Source organism: Equus quagga, chromosome 1, assembly GCF_021613505.1.
Source record: "Equus quagga isolate Etosha38 chromosome 1, UCLA_HA_Equagga_1.0, whole genome shotgun sequence".
Classification (NCBI taxonomy): domain Eukaryota; kingdom Metazoa; phylum Chordata; class Mammalia; order Perissodactyla; family Equidae; genus Equus; species Equus quagga.
Window position 1 is genome coordinate 119455541 of NC_060267.1, and position 22250 is coordinate 119477790.

The following is a 22250-nucleotide window of genomic DNA, read 5'->3' on the forward strand; positions in this document are numbered from 1 at the left end:
TGGAAGAATCCAGACGCACTGGGACACTTTGGTTGGAGCCTTGCACAGTTGGCATCTTGACAGCAAAGTTATATGCACTGCCATGGAGTGTCAGCTGGAACCCGCCGCAGGTTTTTCCAAGAGCCATTGTTCATCGAACTTGGAGCTTTAAAAGTTGAGCCAGTGAGAGTGCGAGCGTGCCTTTGGCGAATGAAAAACATTAAGCCAACCTTGGCAAAAGGTTTTAGCATTTGGCATCTTGTGTCTTTCTGTGTTGGATTTATGGAAAGGGAATGAGAAGTGCCCTCCCAGATGGCAATGCTGAGGACCTTTTTAATATTGTTTTAAGCTTTTAGATTTATGGGATCCCAAGAAAATTAATATTGTGGTATTATTGATATTCTTTGGGTGAAAAAAGCAATGCATCCCTTCCTGGAACAGATGGAAGAATTTAATAAGTATTATACCCAAGGTACTGGATAACCAAATCATTGAAAATGCAACAGAATATTATTTGAAATCACATTAATATAAAGGCTGTTACTATTAATATGGTGCATATCCCAGGTTACTCTTACACTAAGAGGGACCAAGTTCAATTTAAATTTTAGTTGGATGGGCTGCCATGGAACTAGAAGGCCCTTTCTGTAGACCAGAAAGCAGATCACCATGGATGGTTTAATTTCTGGCATAAACGAGAGAAGGACTGGGAAATATAGTATTGGAGTAAGCTAGACATCGTGGTGTGTTCCAAAGGAAGAAGGTCATGGTTTAGCAATGATCTTCCCTTAGTTTGGGTGTTGGTTTGCCTCAAAGGCAAGAGACCTTGTAGAGAATGTCTGCTGTTTCTGCTGCCCAGCATCCCTTTACCCTCTTCTTCTGTTAACAGGAACTGCCTTCACCAGGGGAAATGTTCTTTCCACACTTCCAACCAAGTTGTCTGGTAGGGGGCTGCCAATCATGGTAACTTACCCTCCTGGACCCTAGGATGGTTCCTGCTTCTGGTTGAACCAATCACTACTCACACACCCATCCCCTCCACCCTGGGCACAATGCTTATGATAGTCAATCAGCATCCTTTCTTAAGATTTAACTTACTGGAGCTGGCAGGGGAGAGCTCTCTTTCCTTTCTGATTGGTATGTTACAGGGACATGCACCTGGAGTTGCCTTTGTTGTGGTTTTATACCCTGTCAAGATAGCACACCCAAGAGAATGAAAGCACAGTGCAAAGGAGCACACTCAAGAGAATGAATGAACCACACAAAGGAAGCAGTGGTAAGGGCAAGGAGAAAGAAAGAGAAAGTTCTTGGCATCTCCAAGCCCCATTCGACCCTGCCTGTTTCCCAGTTTGGCCACATAAGCCCATAAATTCCCTGTTTTGCTTAAATTAGTTAGAATTATGTTTCTATTGTTTGTAAGCAAAGAGCTTTGATAATAAGGACATTACAACTTCTGTGTAGCTAGCACCCTGCATTTCTCTCCTAAGCTGCTGGGCCGCGTTTCCAACCTCTTTCATTCGTGCCTGCTCCAGCAAGCTTTCTTTGAGTGCCTGTGACTGTGCCAGCACTGTGAGAGGCCTTGAGGCTGAGACTATGAGGAAGACAGTCGTGGTCCATGCCCTCTTGGTAGACACGCATGGACATAACAAGACCTCTGCACCCTCTTTCTGTTCCTGTGGCGTTTGGGGTTCTGAACCACCTGACTCACCTTTCCACATGCCTTGTCCTCCTTTGTTGGTGTCCTTGTTCCCAACTGCTCACATGAACTTGACTTTTTATCTTTCTTGACCTACTTTGTTTGCACCCAACTCCATCCAGTACCAAGTGCTAAATTCATTGCTCTGCCTTGATTGTTGGTCTCTGGGAACCCCAATATCTGCTCTGTCTGGTCTCTGAATCTAACCTGTCACTCCCTAAGGCTCAGTTTCATCATCTGTAAAATAGAGGTAATAATAATACCTATACATAGGTCATGGTGGGGATTAAATGCTTAATGGGTAACAAGAAATCAGTATATAATAGCTAAAGTTGTTATCTGATACTTCTAACTCTAATAAACAGGTTTAAATGTAGAATAACATCTTTTTCATCCTTAGTATTAAAGAAAATAGTAGTAGGAAAAGGATCCTCTAGACTAGAAAGCTTCTATATTTTTTATTTAAATTTTACAGCATTCTATTATTGGGCAGGAATCTCAGGGGGACAAACACATTTGCGCTGAATTTCCTATTTGACTTTTCTTTAAGAGAACCCAGAAGAAAATGCTCCTAGAAATAGATTTGTCTCTGATTCTAGGTAGAAATAAAATGTGCAAAAAGAGACCAGTGTGTCTGTGTGTGTGCATGTGTGCATGCACACATGTGTGGAATAGAGAGACAAAAAATTCCTTGCTTCACAAATGGAGTATATTTGAACTTGTAAGGTCAGACCATGTTCTTAAGCCTCTTTTCATTTCAAGCTGATTGCATTAAATGCATATTTGAGATTTCTACACTTCAAAACCTGTCAAGCCTGTTTCTCCGCTCTGTGAAGGATCCTGGAACTGTATTTGAATAATGCCTGATAGTTCATAGTCTCGGGGTGAGCAGCAATGGCAAGAATGGGGTCTGCTTCTCCACTTATCTCTCTTCCTCCTTGTTGAAATCCTTGTCACTAAACCCTGTTACTTTGCTAGAAAAGGACCTCTGGCAGAATGCTATGATACATGGCATTCCCTGTTGCATTTACTATTAGATGAATTCCTTAGTTAATGGAAGCAACTGCCCAGGTAGGCCAGTTCTAAAGTGGGGATGGTGATAATGCTTCTGAGTTGCTGAGGACGTTAGGGTGGGTTGGTGGATGTGAAACCCCCTAAGTCAAGGTCTAACACACAGCTTCCTTTCTTAGCAATATTGAGAAGGAGTAAATCTTCCTTTTCTGAGAAATATCTGTTTGCCCATTTGAGGCCCCTGAATTCATGCTAAACTTCACAGCACCTCTGTGATCTCAGCCATTCATATAAATAAGGTGGTGTGGATCTTACCTAGAAAGGTTTCTGTTTTCATGCAGTTATCATCAGGATTGTCTACACATCCAGCTGCTTCTGGCATGTCCTCCTGGATGTTCCACAGATACACAAGCGCTGTTCCTCTCCTGCATCCTGTAGTTGAACGATTGGTACCATAATCCAGACATTCCAGGGCTGTGTGTGCTTCTTTTGAACAAAATAATCACTTTGGATCTTTTTCAACTGTTCTTTAGCCAGCCATTTCCATACTTGCGTCTCATTGGTTCCTTATCGCTTTTGATTGCTGTATGTCATGTACAATATAAATACATATTAAGATGATTTGTACTAGCTCCTGATGCCAACAATCTTCCACTACCTTCATGTCATAGTGTCTGTAATCTGCGTTGCCTATTTGGATATTAGGTGTCCAGGAGGCCTAGGAGTGACTGGGAAATTCACTTGGTACATCTTAAATTTCACAATTGATTCAATTTAGTCCTACATATATTAATTAATTCCCTACTATATGTGGAATATTGTGTTAGGCTCTGGGATACAAAGACAAATCAATTATACATCCTGCCTTTGACAAGGCCTCCAGTCTAATGTGAACTGTGTCCTTAAAGATCTTCTAAAGTAACAGAGAAGTCACATGTTACTTGGCTTAATTAATAAGGTAGCATATTATCTCACAGAAATGGGCATCCTGAAGTAGGGCAGCTCCTGTTTGCACACAATACTTGAAGGCTCCATTTTCCCTTTTTGGTGGTTGTTTTGCTTAAATTGAATCTCTGTATTGGCTTCATCCTCCAGCTGGCAGCAAGATGGCTCTGCCAATTCCAGGCAAGCTTTCCCAGAAGCCCCCTCACTAGAGTTTCCCTTAGGTCTTAATAGCCGAGTTTGGATCACATGCCCTTTTCTAAACCAATCATGTGGTGAGGAGAATGGGATTACCATAACTGGTTTAGGCCAATCATTTTTGGGGGAATGGATGCTGGGTAATCGTTCCATGACCACACCAGTTGGACAGACGTGAGAAATGAGAAATTCACTATAGTGTGATATGTGCTATGATGGGAGTTGCTATGAGATTCTAGAAGAATTATCTTTACATAAGCTACCATATTTAATCATTTACTGATGAAACTTTTTTTTTTTAACTAAGCTAAAAGCTTTTCTGAAGTCTGTATAGATGACAATGACTGTATCCCCTGATGTCTTCCTCTGTGCTTCTTACACTGGGGTAATGCCCTCTCCTCATCAGGGTATTGGGGAGCTTCCTAAGAGATTAGGGGAAAATAAACATGGTGCATCTTCCTGGAACATCAGTTTTACTTATTGTATTTTTAGAAAGAAAATCAAAGATATATTATGAAGAAGAATACAAAATCTATGTAAATCTTTAAAATAAAGTAGGTGAATTAAATTTCTGACGGCTAAAATATCTTTGGGACATACGCCTGGCCCTTGATGGTATGCATTCTCTCCCCTTTGCCATGTGGTTTACTTGGATGAAACAGTTGGAGAGGACCAGTCTCCATAAATTTTCAGTATTGTAGAAGGAAATTAAATTAATCTGGATGTTCTCCTTTCCACACAAACATATTTCAATAATTGTGGGCTTTTGAGAATTCTTCTCCAGCTTGAACACAATCTGATGTTTATGGTAGTTGTGCTTTACTGTGTAAATATGATGTTTGCATTTTACATATTTCCATGCTGCATATCTTAAATTATTTAATTCTTTATCCTCTCTAAAACTATATAGTAGCATGTATGGTAAATGCATTCAGAATGGAAATAAAGAATGCCAGTAACTGTTGACATTTTCTCTGCACTCTTATAGTTAATCAGTTAACAGACTTAAGTATTCTGTTTAAAAATAGAAACAGAGAACAAATCCACAAGGCAAAGGAGTTTAAGTCTTCTTATCTTGCTCCTAGCATAACTTGAAGTAACAGAAACAAACTAGTTTCTGAATGTCCCAAAGCACGCTGGAGAGGGGCTTTAGAGAACTAAGCCACTTAGGACAACAAATATGTCTCAGATAATCCCTGCTGCTACTGTCAAGACCTATCTGAATCAGGTCAAATTAAAATTAAGATGATTCAGTTTCAGAGATCTTACACGTCACCTTCTTTCTTAGCACACAGTGTCCCCAACTGTATTAGAAATATCTTGCACTTAAGCTTTCGCCTTCCTGGGTGTCAACCATTTCTCCCGTGGTTGTTCTTTTTCATCTAATGATTGTCTGTAATCCAATACCAGCCTTATGTTTCTCTCCACTTCTTCCTTGGAAAATGCTTCCAGACCTAAGGAGTGGGTTCCAAGCCTCATTATTCTTGGCTCTCAATCAGTTCTAAGCTCTCTCTTAAATTGCACTCAATTTTTTTAAATGAGGAAAGGCTCTCCTTTTGTGGGGCCATGGACAGGTTTTACATTTCTATTGACTCAAATAACAGGATTATTGAGTACCTATGATGAGCCAGGCACTGTGCCATGCAATGGTGCTGCAATGGTGACAAGACAGGCATAGTCCCTGCACTCAAGGAGCTTATGGTCTGGTGGTGAAATCAGGCATTAAGCAGGTAATTTTAAATGTGGTGGAGGTTATGAGAAGGAAAGATCAAGCTGCTGCGATGGGGTGCTCACCTGCTTCAGGGGATCAACATTCAAGCTAAGGCTTGAAAGATAGTGAATTGGGAATTCCCTGGATGAAATTCTGGGGTGGAGAAGAGAGTTCAGGACCAAAGGAAGAGCAAATATGAAGAGCCTGAGGCCAAAGAGTTGGACCCCAAAAGAAGACCAGTATGGCCTTCTGTAATGAGGCAAAGGAAACAGAAACATAGACAATTAGCTTAAAAGGTTATTCAGAGAGACAGAGCAGTCCTTGTAGTCAGATCTCATCATTTGAATTATTTACTGCTTTAACCATCATTTTCCCTTAACAAGTAGAAACTTCAACCCGGCTGAAGGAATATAGAGTTGTTAGAGTACAAATTAATAGAGTGCCCTAGGATTTCTGTGCGAGCAGTTCTCCTTGTGGTCAAGGTCACTAGAGGGAGGGAAATGGCTGTGCCAGGCTTCACGTGGGGACACTCATTCTCGGGTTTCTCAGCAGATTCAAATCCTAACACTTTTTGCAGTGGAAGCTGGACCCCACACACCACCACACTCTTTTGATCTGTGGTGGGGCGTGGTGAATGAAGTACCAAATATCTACCCCCTTGGCAATGGGTGCAACCAATTTCCTTTGCTGCTTAAACAATGTATGTGAATTGGGGACTGCTAAGGTGGAAAACAACTCAAAGATCTTTGCACTTAGGATTCTTCCCTTAAGACTCCTTCCAAATATGTTTTTCTTCCTTTAAATCCAATTTACCATGCTACCTTGAATGAATTCTCTAGAAGTACTTGAGTTCTGATTATATTGCATGGCCTTTTTCTACTATTTCTTTATTCTTTTTAAATAACTTTTTCGTACATATAGTATATGTTTGGCTAACATAGACTGTCTGTGGAGGGGTCTACAAGAAACAAGGCGTGGTGTAGCCTTTGTGGAGAGGAGAAGAGCAGGGCTGCCACTTACATAGCATTTTCCTGTGGTTTAGATGGAAAACACTCTCCTCAGAGCCATGAGTTATGGCTTATCCAGCAGAGCCCCGGCTAGATTATAACCTCCACTTACTGCCCTAGCCAGATGCCATTGTGCAGTAAACAACTTGAACAATGTTACATAGCAGCTCTGGAAATGAGGAGCTAGGGAACACGGATGAGAAGAGAGGCCTGCATTTCGTTCACTGAATCGCCTTATGTATGATTGCCTGTGCATTTCAAAATTAGAAATTAAAGAGTAATGTGTGCTGATATAGAAAACCAAGAAAAGAAAGCCCCTCCAAAAAGAAATAAAAATCATCCAGTGATCCCAACTCAGAAATCACTATTATCAACACTTTGATATATTTTCCTCTAGCTTTTTTTTCTATGTGCATTCACTCAGTTTCACAATGGAGTTAATGTTTAGGACTTTTTTCCTGCTTTTATTTTTACTTTGTTTTGTATAATAGGCATTTTTTTCCAGTCGAGAAATTTGAACTCGTTTTTCTGAAGATATAAGTACTGCATGCTCATTGTAGAATATTTAGTAAATATAGGTAAAGAGTTATGTTCTATTTTTTTTATCTTGTTTTTCGGTAATGGCTTTGACGAGATATAGTTCACATACCATAAAGCTCACCTGTTTACAGTGTACAATTCAATGGCTTTCAGTATATTTACAGGCTGTGCAGCCATCACTATAATCTAACTTTAGAACATTTTCATTGTCTTAAAAAGAAACCCTATACCCATTAGCAGTCAATCCCCACTTGTCCCTAGCCTCCCTCCAAAATCCCTCAGCCCTAGGCAATCACTAATCTACTTTCTGTCTCTATAGATTTGCCTAATCTGGACATTTTATATAAATGGAATCATAAAATATGTGGTCTTCTACAACTGGCTTCTTTCACTTAGCATAGTATTTTTGAGATTCATCCATGTTGTAGCACATGTCAGTTCTTCATTCTTTTTTATGGCTGAATAATATTCCAATTTATAGCTATACCACATGTTGTGTATCCACTCATCAAGTGACATTTGAATTGTTTCCATTTTTTGTCTCTTATGAATAATGCTGCTATGAACATTCAGGCCCAACTTTTTGTGTGAACATATATTTTCAATTCTCTTGGGTATATACCTCATTCCATTTTATTGCTAAATAATATTACATTATATGGATATACCAGTTTTTTTTTTCGTCTATTCATCAGCTGATAGACATGTGGGTTGTTTACACCATTTGATTATTATGAACAGTGTTGCTTTGAACATTCGTGTACAACATTCATGTAAAAAGATTTTTGTAACACATTTTTTTCTCTTCTTTTGGGTATAGACCTAGGAATGGTATTGTTGAGCTATATTGTAATTCTATGTTTAACCTTTTGAGAAATCACCAGTCTTCCACAGTGGCTCCACTATTTTACCTCCACACCAGCAATGTGTGAGGGTTGCAATTTCTCCACATTCTTGCTTACTCTTGCTATTGTCCATCTTTTCGACTGTAGCCATTCTAGAGGGTATGAACTCGTGTATCATTGTGTTTTTGATTTGCGTTTCCCTTAAGATTAATTATGTTGAACATCTTTTCATGTGCTTACTAAGCATTCATATGTCTGCTTTAACGAAATGGCTATTCAAATCCTTTGCCCATTTTTAAGTTGGATTATTTGTCTTTTTATGGTTGATTTGTAGCTCTTTGTACATTCTGGATATCAGTTCCTTATCAGATATAAGATTTACAAACATTTTCTCCCAGCCAGTGGCTTGTTTTTTCACTTTCGTGATGTCTAACTTTAGAACATGAAAGTTTTTAATTTTGATGAAGTCCAATTCATCTATTTTTTCTATTGTTATTTATTCTTTTCATGGCATATCTAAGAAACCCCTGCCTAATCCAATGTCAAAAAGATATACAATTATGTTTTCTTCTAAGAATTTTGTAATTTAGCTCTTACTTTTAGTTCTTTGATCTATATTGAATTAATTTTTGTAAATGGTGTGAGGTAGGGGTTCAAGTTCATTCTTTTGCATGTGACTATCCAGTTGTCCCAGAACCATTTGCTGAAAAGACTATGCTTTGCCATTGAATAGTGTGGGTGCTCATATCAAAAATCAGTTGACCACAGGGGCTGGCCTGGTAGTGTAGTGGTTAAGTTTGCGTGCTCTGCTTTGGTGGCCCAGGGTTCATGGATTCAGATTCCAGGCACAGATCTACATACCGCTCATCAAGCCGTGCTATGGTGGCATCCCTCATACAAAATAGAGGAAGGTTAGCACAGATGTTAGCTCAGGGATGATCTTCCTCACAAATAAATAAATAAATTCTTTAAAAAAGTAAAAATCAGTTGACCATAAACATGGGGCTTATTTCTGGACTCTTTATTTTATTCCATTGATCTAAATGTCTATCCTTATGCCAGTACCACATTGTCTTGATTACTGTAGCTTTGTAGTAAGTTTGAAATGTGATCTATTGAAAGTAACAAAACATCCATCTAAAAGCAGCTTAAATTATGTAAGACCATTTATTATTTACATCTTCTTACAAGTCATCTGAAAGTAGGCTGCTCCCGAGTTGGTTTGACATCTAAACAATTCATTAAGGACCCAGGCTTTTACCATCCTCTTCTCTACTATCTTTGCTCTCAATACATGTCCTCTTCGTCACAAAATGGCTGCTGTACCTCAGTGCATGGTGTCTCCATACAACAGTTTCCTAAGCAAGAAGCAAGGGATGTGCTGACAAAATTCTTAGGCTGTTCCAGCTCTTCAAAGAGGGAAATCTTTTCCAGAACTGTTTAGAAAGCTTCATTTTATATCTTATTGCCGGAATGGGGTGTCATGCCTTCCCTTATACCAATCATAGTTCATCCCAGGGGCATGAAAAATGGCCACCCACAAAATCAGAGTCTCTGAAAAAGGGGTAAATGGCTGATGGATAGACAACCAATACTATGTGCCAAAATACATAAACATGCAAAAAATAAACCAAAATTATCTTTAAGCCCACCAGATTGAGATAATAATGAAAACTTTTTAGGGTGAGGAGGTCTGCCTTAAATTTCTTTAGTGCCAGCTCCTTCAGAAGTGAAACCCCTGTTTTCTTCCTCTGTTAATGACTCAAGACCAGATCGTGTACAGTAGTTCTTTGCTTCATTCCTCTCAAATACTGCCTGGTGCTCTCTGAACTCTTGGTCTGAAGAATACACAACTGCTTTCTCAACTTTATAAAATAGCCATAGGCCTTGAGGCCGGTAGCATGCTGCTTTTGGCTTCTTTATCTTCTTGTAGACTGTCCATTTTGTAGTTGAGAACAACATGTCGCTACTGTCAACTTTAAGTTAATTTTAGGGTAGCAAGACACAAGAAATACTTTTATGTCCCTGTTTTTTGGATACTAGACTTTGCTTTTATTTTGCACTTGCTGCTAAGGGCCAAATAGTTGAAATTCCTAGCAATAATCCTACCAAATCAGTCTGTATTTTTTAGTAATAATGGGAAAATGATCTGTTTTTATAACCTATTGCCCATATTTGTTTGATGACTAGAACATACCTGGCCTTCAAAGTTTTTACTACTTTGCAAGCCACTGATCCTGGCCGATTTCTGTTTTTCATTTTACTACAATTATCTGCACATGGATAGTATGATTGATCTTTGGAGAGGCAAGATTTTTCATGTATCTTTTTTCTTTCTTCTACCACTTATTATACAGGAGGGAAGGCTCATTGGGTTTCAAATAACTACTCTCTTATCTTCCCCCAAAATATTTAGTGACTTTTCGTCATAGATTTTCTTTTTTTTTCTCATGGTTGTTTTATTCTTATTTAAATTGGGTAAACCCAAAGGGTAGGCATTTTGTCACATTCGGTTCCTGGAGGAACAAATAAGTCCTAGAGCCATCCATACCCTATCAATTTTTGTATGAGGCCAAAGCAAATGATAAATAAATAAATACAAAAGAAATTGTCGTTTTGTCTTTTAATTAAAGTAGAAGGACTGAAAAATTAGCAGCTACACCATTTCAGACGCTGGTAAATGCTTTTTCCACTGATCTTCAGCAAATCACCTTGCTTTTCTACGCCTCAGTTTCTTTACCCGTGAATTGGGGCCAGCAATGCCTTGCTCCATTTGGTCTTGGGAGAATATTCTGAGAATCAACTGACGCTACATGTGGAGCTGCCGTTATTTATTTAGGAAAAATGGGTGTTATATAGACCAATTTATTACTATTTTATTCTTGTCTTGGTTGGTGTGCATATAAATTAAGTGTAAATAAAAGGTGACAAATTTTCGGGGTGGGAGGTAAATCACAAGATTGATACTATTTCTTCTTTCAGGAAGAAGGTCAGCCCTTTCCCTCTGATCTACATGGGCTTCCTTGGAGCCGTCATCCCGTTCAAGTGCTTTCACATCTACACAGATGACTTGTAAAACTAGACCGGCAAGACTTTCCAATATCTGTTCAGTGGATAAACTAGTAAAAATGGATCCAGTGGAGAGTCTAATGTGTTGCTCCTTTTTTTATACTTCACACGATAAAGAGAGCAGCCCTCCTTTTTCCTTTGAGCAAGCAGAATTTGATTTAATAAAATAACAGAGATTTTTGAGGATGATGGAAGCTTTTGTTTTGTTTTCTTTCTTTTTTTTATTTTCTCCTAGGAGTAGGATGAGTTTGCCAAACAATGGAAGCTGGAGAGATGCCTCAGGGCTGGATATTATTTAGTGTGTAGTGTTTTTAGCCCTTTATGATGTTCAAGGTCTTGAAGGCAGCTGTACAACTTAACCAACCTGCTAGTCAGCCAGGCTCCGGGTGATAATGGCTGGTCCCCTCCCCTGCAGGATTCCACTGCTTCTGCCTGCTCCCCTCCAGCTCCTCCTGCTTGAGGCCAAGACTGAAGGAGGCTCCTCGCTCGCTCAGCCAAAGAGAAAGAGGAGAGAAAGTAGGGGAGGAGGGAGGAGCATGACCACCTAGCCTCTGGCGCTAGAGGGATTGAAGCAGAACTTGTCTCTCCCCAAGCCCTCTTGCCTCCTCCCTAGGGCGGATGTAACAGAGGGGAGGGGCATGCCGGCCCCCTGAGTGAGGAGCCTGCCTCTGCACAGCTGCTCAGCCCTCTCAGAGGCCGCAAGAGATGCTTGCTTTAAAGGGCCCGCCAAACTCACCCCATTCTGTGTGTTAAGGCCCAGTGGTCCCAGAGGGTGGAGAACTGTGTTGACTCCTTCATCCTCTGTAGACATTCCTACAACCCTACCTCAGGCCCTTTCTTCTCACCCCTAGAACTCTGCGGCTGCCTCCCAGCTGGGCTCCCCTGGCCCCCTACCTCTCAAGCATCCCCTCTTGCCCTTTTCCTTCAAGTTCCACAAATACGGGATCCCTCTTGCCATGCAGTTCTTACAGCTCTGTGTCGTGTCCCCCCATCCCTCCCCTTCAGGTCTCGCTGCACTGTCTTGTCCTGAGGGAGGCATCCCCAGCCCTGCCCCCACATCCGACATTACATGTCTCTGTTACGTAACAAGTGGCAGTGCCTGCTCCTTTATGTTACTTGTTCAAAGGTCTGCCTTCCCCCTCTAAGACCCACTTAGACAGAGATCATCTCTGTTTTGTCACAGTGCATTCTGCACACTTCGTTCCCTGCCTGACACATCGTGCAAACTCAATACATAATTTTTTAATGAACAAGAGTATGTATTTTGGGAATGGATGAACTTCTTTCTGTATTCACTGTTGAGACAAATAGTCATTCATTTGTCAGTTCAGTAAACGTTTATTGATTGCCTGCCCTGTGCCAGCCACTAGGGAAACAAACATGAATAAGACCCTTTCCCTACTTCCACCAGTTTCTGAAGGGGGGTAGCTACCACCCCACCGAGGGGCATTCAGAAGTGTGTGGAGGTGCTGTTTGTTGTTGCTGTCATAATGATTAGAGACACTACTGGCATGTAGTGGGCAGAGCCCAAGGTCACCTAACATTTTCCAAAGCATGGGGTACTTCTGCACGAGGAGGGACCATCCAGCTACCCCACCTCCACCTCACCCACAGGCACTCCTCACAAAGCTTACAGTTTAACCGAGAGAATTAGACCGAAAGGGGAGACCTCTTGTCCTGTGTGCAACGAGAGACTTGCAGCAGTGCATGGCCCACCGGAGGCATCGGCATTCCACCTTGGGGTCACTTGGGGAGAATTTTTTTTAATGTGCCCAAAAAAGGCTTTGTCCCTACTAAAGAGCCTCTAATTTAAATGAAATGATAAAACCAAAAATTAAAGTGTCAAAATATAAATAGCTTATGATGAAAATTACTATGCCTCGGTTTTAGGATAAATATCAAAAAAAAAACAAAAAGGTAAATGGAAATAATAGGAAATGGCATTCCAGTTCTTTCTCAAAAGGCTTTCAGTTCATTACAGCTCTTTGTGAATGCGGGAAAACCATGACAGAGTGATTGTTGCATTTCTTCCCCAATCTGCCTTTTGGGGAGAAAAGTATCAAGAGGGGAGAATGTTTCCCCACAACAAAAGTCACGTGAGAGGAAGAGCAGAGTATAGTGTTTGACTAGACCAGGGTTCCTCAGGCTCCGCACCACTGACATTTGGGGCAAGCGAGCTCCTTGTTGTGGGTGCTGACCTGTGCACTGCAGGATGTTGAGCAGCATCCCGGGCCTCTACCCACTAGGTGCCAGTAGCACCATCCAGTTGTGACAACCAAAAATGTCTCCAGACATTGCCAGATGTCTTGGAAGGGAGGTGCAGAATTGTGCCTGATTGAGAGCCCTTGAACTAGACCTTGTTTTCATCCCGCTCGAGCCCTATGTCAGATGTTCATGTGCTGTCAGAATTTAGCCACACTGGTTTTTCAGGTGTGTAGAGAGTACAGTTTAAAAATGCCCATAGGTGTTAGGTGGACTCCGTCTTTTTTCTCCTTTTCTTTTTTTTTTTTTTTGAGGAAGATTGGCCCTGAGTTAACATCTGCCCCCAGTCCTCCTCTTGTTGCTGAGGAAGTTTGCCCCTGAGCTAACATCTGTGCCCATCATCCTCTGTCGGATGCCTGCCACAGTATGGCTTGATAAATGGTGCTAGGTCCACACTGGGATCTGAAGTAGCAAACCCCGGGCTGCTGAAGCAGAGTGCACAAACTTAACCGCTGCACCACCAGGCCAGCCCCTGGACTCTGTCTTTTTAATGAGCAGAGGGGACCACTGGAAGCTGCTGTGTTCCCAACTGGCTGCCTCTTTCTAGAGACAGGGGTTGGCATTTTGTGCTGTTTTCTCAGCACTGTGCTCTTCTTCCTGCTGCTTGCTCAAAGGAGAACCTACAGGAGCCCCAGGGATAATGACAATTTCTCTTTTACGTCTGTAGCAGAACTCCCAGGTCTATGAGTAATGCTGTCACCTGAAGCATCTTTTTAAGCCTCCAGAGAGAGCTGCAGGAAATTACAGTGTGTTGCAGAGAACTTTCATGCCGGAGAGGAAAGAAAACCCTCTTCTTACATTAAAAAAAAGAAGCAGCAAGATAATTTTGAAGCTAGCTTGATTTAGCTCCCTTTCCATAGGAAATTTTAGACCAGCTTCAAGGGTGTGTGTCTGGGATCTGGTTTGTCCCCTGTGGCTAGTCCATTTTAAGGATGCCACTCATGGGTCTCTCTTTTCTCCACTGCCACTCATCTGGGTTCAGTTGCCTCCCACTGTCAGTCCCTGGTGTGGAGGAACTTGCACTTCCTTCCCTCTCAAATCCCACTGTCCTAGCACTTCGAACTTCTCCTGCAGGAGAGAAAGCTGTTCGGATAAGAAGCAGCATCAGTGTTTGTATTGGTAGGAACAAGATGTCTTTTCCTGTCTGGCATCCAGCTTTGAGCGTACACTTCTCTGAGTCCCCAGGAAAGGCTGGCCATGGTGGGGAAGGTAGAGCTTTGAAAAGCTTTTTGGGAACTTGTGCTTTTGTGAGAGTGGCAGAACTGCTCCCTGAAAACAAGCCACCGCCAACTTTAACCTCCAACACATGGAAAAAGATAGGAAAGCAGATATAGATAAATAGTTGAAATTTTTAAAAAACACATTTTACTTACACTGTTTTATCTGACTACAAAAAAATTGAAACAAATCCTGATTTGGGTGGTGGTGGTAGTTTTTCTTTGGGTCCTTACTCTTTGCCAGCCTCTACACTAAATTCTTTATATGGAATATTTTACTCAACCTTCCCCAAAACCCTATGCAGTGGATTCTGATATTATCCCCATTTTTTAGAAGAGGACTTTAGGCTTTGCGGGTTTAAGGAGCTTGTACAAGGGGCCACAGGTCTTAAGGAGCAGGGGTTTGAGTCAAGTGTGTGTCTCTTAGGAGACGTAGGTCCCAACTCCCACACCCTACAACAGGAGTGCTCCAACTTCACCTGGAGTCAGGATGCCTAGAGGCCACGTGAGAAGTCAGATCACTGACCTCACCCCGTCAGATCACTGACCTCACCCCGTCGTTTCTGATTCTGGAGCCGGCCCAAGAACTCGCATCTCTGACAAGTTCCCAGGTGATGTGATGCTGCTGGTTCAGGGCCCACACTTTGAGAACCCCCATTATCCCACATTTCCTTTTCTAGAAAATAGTGTAAGAATCGACTTTGGAAACCTTGAATGAAAATGCCTGAAGTTGGAATTGACCACTGACTTTGGACCTATGCACAGATAGGTAACAGCCATGGTATTTCTAGAGCATCTCTTCTGAGAGGATGGTGTCATGAGACGGAGATAATTGACCTGTTGTAGATTTTATTCTGGTATTCCCTTGGCTGCCTGACATTTCCGAGAACACAGTCGCACTGCATCGTTAAAAAATAAATGTACCACCACCATTTACTCATACTAATAGGCCATTTTTGAAGTTCAGTAGTTTTCCATTAGAATGATGACATTTCTTTTTCAAACTATACTTAGTTCATTTTCTTTTGATTCAGTAAGACCCAATATATTCTGATTTTGTATAAACACTGTGACCATCATCTCAGAGAATATCTTCAGACTGCTAATACTAATGAACACATGGAGGAGATTTACTGTGAAGAAAGGTTTGCAAATCTTGGATCAGGTCTTGTGTCCTATTAACTGAATTAACAAACCCTCGGGCAATTTTGTTAGTAATAAAAAGAAGTGAAAAGTAGTCAAAGAGACATCATCTAAAAGTTTCCTGATTATGGTCACTTTGAAAACAACAGGCACTTTGAGAACAGATTTTTGTGTTCTTTTGACTGATTGAGTTTCACCTGTATTAAGATTCCAAAGGCACATTTGAAACCTGAAATAAAGCTGATTTCCTTGTTGATAATCTGTTCCAAAGCCTTCTGAGCCAGTTCAGGGGAAAGGCCTACCCTTCTGCCACTTAATAGCAAAGATAACAGCCCAGGTGTGAAACCACCAATCAAATACAGACAATTGTCCTACAGATGGATTCAGGGAAAAACAACATCCTGAGATTTGCTGAGTGCTTTTGCTGTGAGAAATGTTATAGGATGAGATGGGGCTGCAATCTACACCGATTCTAAAGGAACATAGAGACTGCTAGTATGTGGGACTCCTCGGCTCCTTTTTCCAAATGCCTTAGGCAGTATCAATTCCTGGGGGAGAAGTTTGAAAAAACACAAAACGTTAATTATCTGGTGACTTTGCAAGTGGTGGAAGAGTTTCCTTCAGTTTTGATTGGAGAATGAACTACCTGTGCAGGTTTGTGCTGGTAGCTGCTGGTAGACATGTCCAGAGGCTGAATTTTCCAGAACCGAACCAAGGATTCTCTTGTGAGCTTCTATTTCCCCGCAGACAGTAACTGGAAGCCATTTGCTAGAGCCCAAGAATCCTCTCTGTTTTTCTCCTGAACTGACTGCTGTGGAATTAGCACAGTGCAAGGGATGAGGGAACCTGCCTCTGGCTGGCAACAGCAGGCAGGTTGTCATTTTCTCCCAGACCCTCAAGTTAGGAGCAAAGGCAGGTTCTGGAGCCACACACACACTGTTGCTTTGGGACTGCTATCTTCATCTCCTGGCTCACAGCACAACCAAGGAAACATTCAAGGCTGTTCCCCCAGGAGTGGGGTCCAAAGGGATGCTATGGAGCATTTTTTTTTCCTCCTGCATCTGTGGCTGCCCAGAGGTATTTATCAGTGTGGACAGAGCAAGATGCCAAGGAAATACCCTGTAGTGTAGAGTACGGTGTTCCCCAAAGCAGATTAGGAGACTCGGGCGGGGGCGGGGAAGGGGTGTGCGCGCGCGTGTGTTTATGTGTGTATGCGGTGTGTGCAGGGCGTGCAAGCCGAGGGCGCTGAAATGCAGCTCTCTTCTTTGCCTGCAAAGAGTTGCTCCGCACCACCCCCTGCCCAGCGCGCTCGGGGAGCGCCAGGGGGAGTCCTCGCCGGCCAGGGCTTCCCGTGCCCCGGGAGCGCCGAGGGCTAGCCTGGCGGAGCTTAGCGCAGCCTGCTCGGCGCTGCCAGCTAGCGGGCGGGGTGGACACTGGGCTCTGTGTGTGCCAGCCGCAGCCGTTGGCTGGCGGGCGCCCAATCCGGGGGCATGCCGCCGGAGCCTGGCCAGGACGCCCGGTGAAAGACGAGTTTGGTGGAAGGCTTGACCCCCGGCCGCCAGCAGAAGCCGGCGTCGAGAGCCCAGGCGGTCGGGCAGCTGTGGGCGCGCTCGCCGGCTGCAGCTGCGGGAACCGGGCACCCCCGGGTTCCGAGGGAAGGAGGAGGCATGGCTTCGGTGTTCATGTGTGGAGTGGAAGACCTGCTGTTCAGCGGCAGCCGCTTCGTGTGGAACTTGACCGTGTCCACGCTGCGGAGATGGTACACGGAGAGGCTGCGGGCTTGCCACCAGGTGCTGCGGACGTGGTGCGGGCTGCGGGACGTGTACCAGGTGAGCCAGGGCGCGCGGCGCCCGAGGGCCCTTGCAGGATGCCGGGCGCTCGGGGGAAGCCAGTTCCACCTGTATGATTTTATTCTCTCTCTCCCTCCACCTCTCTCTTTTTAAACTCCTAGCGGGCTGCTCGACTCTTGGGTCAAATGCTCAGCAGCTATGGGTAACTGTTGCCTGACAGAGCTTGTGAATTTTCCCCATCGGGCTTAAGAGGGCATTTGCAAGTTAGTCCCCGCATTTGCAGAGATCTGTTATAGAGGGATGGTGTGCTGGCTGGCACTGAGCTAAGAAAGCTGTAGCTTTGCAGCAGACGGTCTGCCGGAAGCCACTTTGATGTTCAAATGATTCCTTCTTTTTTATTTCATTGGTGTGGAGGTGGGCATTTCAGGAGCAACGATTTCACACCAGTTTACAGGCAGAGGGGCCTTAATGCATTCTTCACTTTGATTTTATTTCAGTTTTCCATCAGGCAGCCCCAACTTGCAAGGCAGAGCCAGGAAAAGCTGATTCTGTGTCTACTGGCTTTTGGAAGGAAGGACAGCAAATTGTGAACACTTTGCAGGAGGATGATGGGCTGGGGAAGGGAGGGGTGGCCTGGCTGAGCGTTAGAATGCTTACGTTTGGATTTACTCCCTGTCACACAACACAGCCTCTTTATTTCTCTGCTAGGTCCCATCCTGCAGGCAAAAAATGCAGCAACTTTGTTCAACTAGGAGACCATTTATCATCTGTGGGACTGCAGCTTGCCTGGATTTTTTTTTTTAACAGTCATTTGTGAATTTAAAAGTCCTGTGCTTTGTTTGTTAATATCTTTGAGATTAAAAAAAACCTACATTGCGTTTAGGAAGATTATACTTGGTGTTTACTATAAGAATATAGCATTTTCTTTCCTGTGATGCAAATAGCTTTGTTGCAGTTCCTGGATTCCCCCTACCCTGACCCCACTCCCAATATGGCCATAATTTATATCTCATTGTATTATGCCCCATATGTGGTCAAGCACCTGATTTTGACAAGCCCTTGTCTTCCATCAATCAAGCAAAATTAAAAGACCAGCACCTGAGGTTAAACTGTGAGCATCTAAAGAATCAGTGTCCCCTTGTTATCTTTGACCTCCTGTCATCCTGGTGAAAATGGGAGGAACATTTCGCTTCGTGCTTTCATGATGCCGGCTCTGGATAACATGTCTGCGATGTCTTGCATTTTGATGGAATCCAAAAGCCAGGTTGAGAACCAGGGCAGCAGGTGGGGGTTTGAGAGTATTCTGGAGCTGTGGATGTCTCCCATCTGGCCACATGACACAGATCATTTGGGGTTTTGGAGCCAGAGGTATGTCTTCCTCCCACCCTTTTTCTCTTCTGGGAAATCATTGTGCACTTTGGTCTGTAGGAGAAGCACCTGGATATAGCTTCTTTTTTGCTTTTTAGTGTTGAGAAACTTTCAAAAGGAGAACACAAGTATTGTAGCCAACCAGCAAGCTTCCATACCTCTGTCCCTAAGGATTCAGGGGACTGTGACTTATCTCTTCGACTGTTAGTGACCAACTCAAAAATGAAGTTTCCAGGAACCTGAGACCCGATGGGTTCTTTATAAGGATGATCAATAATTATTTTTAAGCAGAAACAGCAACTTGAAGGATTAATCTACTAAACTATAGGTTTTCTTTTCTGTGAAACAGATGGTGACTGAGTCAATTCCCTCTCATTATGATAGGAAAGAATATCAAAATAATGTTGGCCGTTTTATGAGTATTGAGTTAGAAGGAGAAAATGATCTCTGAGTTTGAAGTTTCCTGTGTCTTTAGAGAAATAAGATTTTTAAAAACATTTCGAAACTTGGGAGAACCACAGATTTCTTAGTTGCGCAACACAGTTAATTGTTAACAAAGAAACACCATTTTCTCTAATGCCTTTCAAGCATCAAGCAAGAAATTGGTGATTTAAATTGCATAGAACTGAAAGGCAGTAAAATAAAGTGGTTAATACCTTAGGCTCCAAGTTAAACAGACATAGGAGTGAATCCTACCTCCTCCCATGTATGACCATGAGTAAGTTACTTAATCTTACTATGCTTCAGTTTCATCATTTATAAAATGGAAAATATAATGGTACTAATCACAGAGATTGATGAGAGAATTAATTGACGTGTAAGACATTTAGCACAGTGCCTAGAGCTTAGGAAGCATTCAATAAATATTATCTGTTCCATCAGTTAGGATTTTTTTTATTTTAATAGGAAACCAACTCAAACTAACCTACAGAATAAAAAGGGACTTTTGACACAACTAAAAAGTCTAGCAGTAGCATAAACTTCAGGTATGGTTTGATCAGGGCACTTTGCTTGTTCCCCATGATTCTTTCAGCCCTGTCTCCTTTGCGTGTTGGCTTTTTCCTCTCTGGTTTCTTCCCTCGTGACAGCAGATAGCTGCAGCAGTTCCAGTGCTTAGATCCACATATCAACCCATCAGAAAGGAAGAGAATTTCTCGTATCGACCAACTATCAAAAATAAGTCCTAGTTTTCACTCTGATAGGTCAACCTAGGGTTTGTGCCCACCCCCAGTGACATGCACCAATTGGCACGGGCAACAAGATTATACTACATGCATTCTCAGCGGAAGTGGTATGCCCCCAGGAGGCAAAATTGTTTCTTGGGGGTGGGAGGGGGGCAAAAAACCTTACCCTTTTTACATATAAAGCACAGACATACAATACTTAGACAGATATACAGTATATCTGTGGCATTAGAATTTGGGGAGACAGTGACTAGAAAACAAAAAGAAATATCTAAAAAGCCCCTTAAGGGGATGATCATGAACACAAAGGTTGAGAAACACTGAATTATCTTGATTTGCTTAGGCCGGTGGGGGAACAGACCCGTTTCTGAAGCTGGGTGTGAGGTTGGCCCCCCAGACCACAAACCCGCTAAACAATGAGGGAAGCTCAATGCTTGGTTGAGATGCAGTCAGCAATGTGCATTGCACCTGCGTTATTAGAATCTCAAATCCAGAGCTCTTTAAATAAAATAATTAGTTTTCAGGGTAAGTACAAAGATTAGTGCACAAATCCATTTGTAAGTATTTTGCCACAGTAATTTGACTTACAGGAGTGGGGGCCCATCATTAGAATACCTGTGTTGCTATCCCATAATTATGAGTTCCAAACCATAGAGGGGAATGTTCCATGATGTTGTCCAGCTTTCTGGCATATGAACTGGAAACACACACCATAGAGTTACATATTTTACTGGACTCAACTTTTTATCCTCTTGATGATAAAAAGGTGTCATTTTTCTTGCTTCTAGTCTGAATAGTCTTGTTTGTAAGGAAACCCAGGCTCAATCACTCTAGAGAGAAATAGGGTGGGGCAGGAGAGATCCATTACATGAAATACCTGGCAGTCCCCTGGGAGGGTTTCGTTTATTCATATACTATAAGTGAAATAAGATCTCCCACCTATTCATCAGGAATTTGGCAACAGCATTATTGCGTGACTGGCAAAGCTGGGAAGGCATAATTTCTTTGGAATTGAACACTTCCTCCACCTCTAGATTGGACAAGCAAGTGCCTCAGTTCGCCAACAACCATGAATAAGTAAGATACTACCTATAAGGCATTTTTGTAGTAAGGCAACTAAATAAAAAGCAGGCTGAGGCTGCCTTTTAGCGAAGACTGACTTTATGCGTGCAAATTTGGATTAGGTTAAATTTGCAGGCATAGGACATTCACCTTCAGTTTGGGGCTCAATTTTAAAAGCTGATTCGTCAGTTATATGTCTGTCTTGCTTAAATCTTGCCTGGATGGATTGCATTATAGCAATTAATTAGGTTGAACAAACAGTTGAGGCAGAAAATGATGAGAGAATGTTGTTGAGAAAAGATCAGTACCCTTTGCTTTTTATTAAGTGTGACATGTTCTAACAAAGCCCTCAGTTTATTATTTGGGATTAAGTTTTCCTCTCATCCCCAATTTCTCAAAGTTAGAATTTCTTGCAAACCCTGAGTACAGTCATTGCTTCTAGCAGAAGGCAACTCAGACAGAATCCAGGATATTTAAGTGACTGTAAGAGGCTCCCCGGAAGCAGGCGGTGGGCATTGAGTGGTTAGCATGCGGAACATGGCAGAGGCTGTAGGCTCAACTTGACCATTTGACCTTGAGCAAAAGGCTTTTCCTCTCTGAGCCTCATTTCCTCCTGGCTAAGAGGGGAGAACTATAGTACCTGCAATATGGGGTAGGGTGAGAAATTCATGAGAAAATGTGTATAACGCTGAGCGCCCAGCCCAGCACTAGCCAATGCTCAGTCAGTGTTAACTCTTGGTTGTGTAAAGGACTTAACATCAGACCCATGGAAGGTACTTGATAGAGGGTAGCTAAGAGTATTACTGTTGTTTTTATAAGTGAGACTGGTTCTCTGGAAACTGAACATGCGAGGATGTTCAGTAAGAGACTGAAATTTCCCAGAGCAGGGTGTGTAGGGTGGACCTTGGGTATTGGGACTTGTGTTCCACACGTAGACCCACATTTTCTTTAAACCCATACAAAAAATCTAGGAGGTCACAGGCAGCTCACACAAGGGTCTCTAAGGAAATGATCTCTCTATAGCCAAGACTCTAATGAACCATAAACTGGTAACACCAGAACTTTGCATCCCCCCACATTGGTTGCAAAAGACCGAGTCCCCCAAAGGACAGTTCCCTGTTGAGCATTCAGTGATCTGTGTGCATTTCAAACCATGTGCACCTTGCTTGTCCCCACCCTTCGCTTTCCACAGTCCTGAGTTATATCGACTAGAAAGGCTGGCTGAC

The 22250-nt window shown here is 42.5% G+C and overlaps 1 protein-coding gene across 3 annotated transcripts in view; it reads left to right on the plus strand.

Annotated features, from left to right (window-relative positions):
* FRMD4B (FERM domain containing 4B) overlaps positions 1-22250 on the plus strand; it is a 310626-nt gene that overhangs the window by 123438 nt on the left and 164938 nt on the right. The window contains exon 1 of one of the 3 annotated variants that reach the window (XM_046666009.1): positions 17139-17449. The exons of 1 other annotated variant lie outside the window; for it this stretch is intronic. In XM_046666009.1, coding sequence (XP_046521965.1) covers positions 17288-17449 — 162 coding nt within the window. In that variant the 5' untranslated portion in view covers positions 17139-17287. Of the gene's footprint in view, positions 1-17138; positions 17450-22250 lie in introns of those variants that run through there. One more of the 3 variants, XM_046666018.1, reaches the window with a different exon arrangement.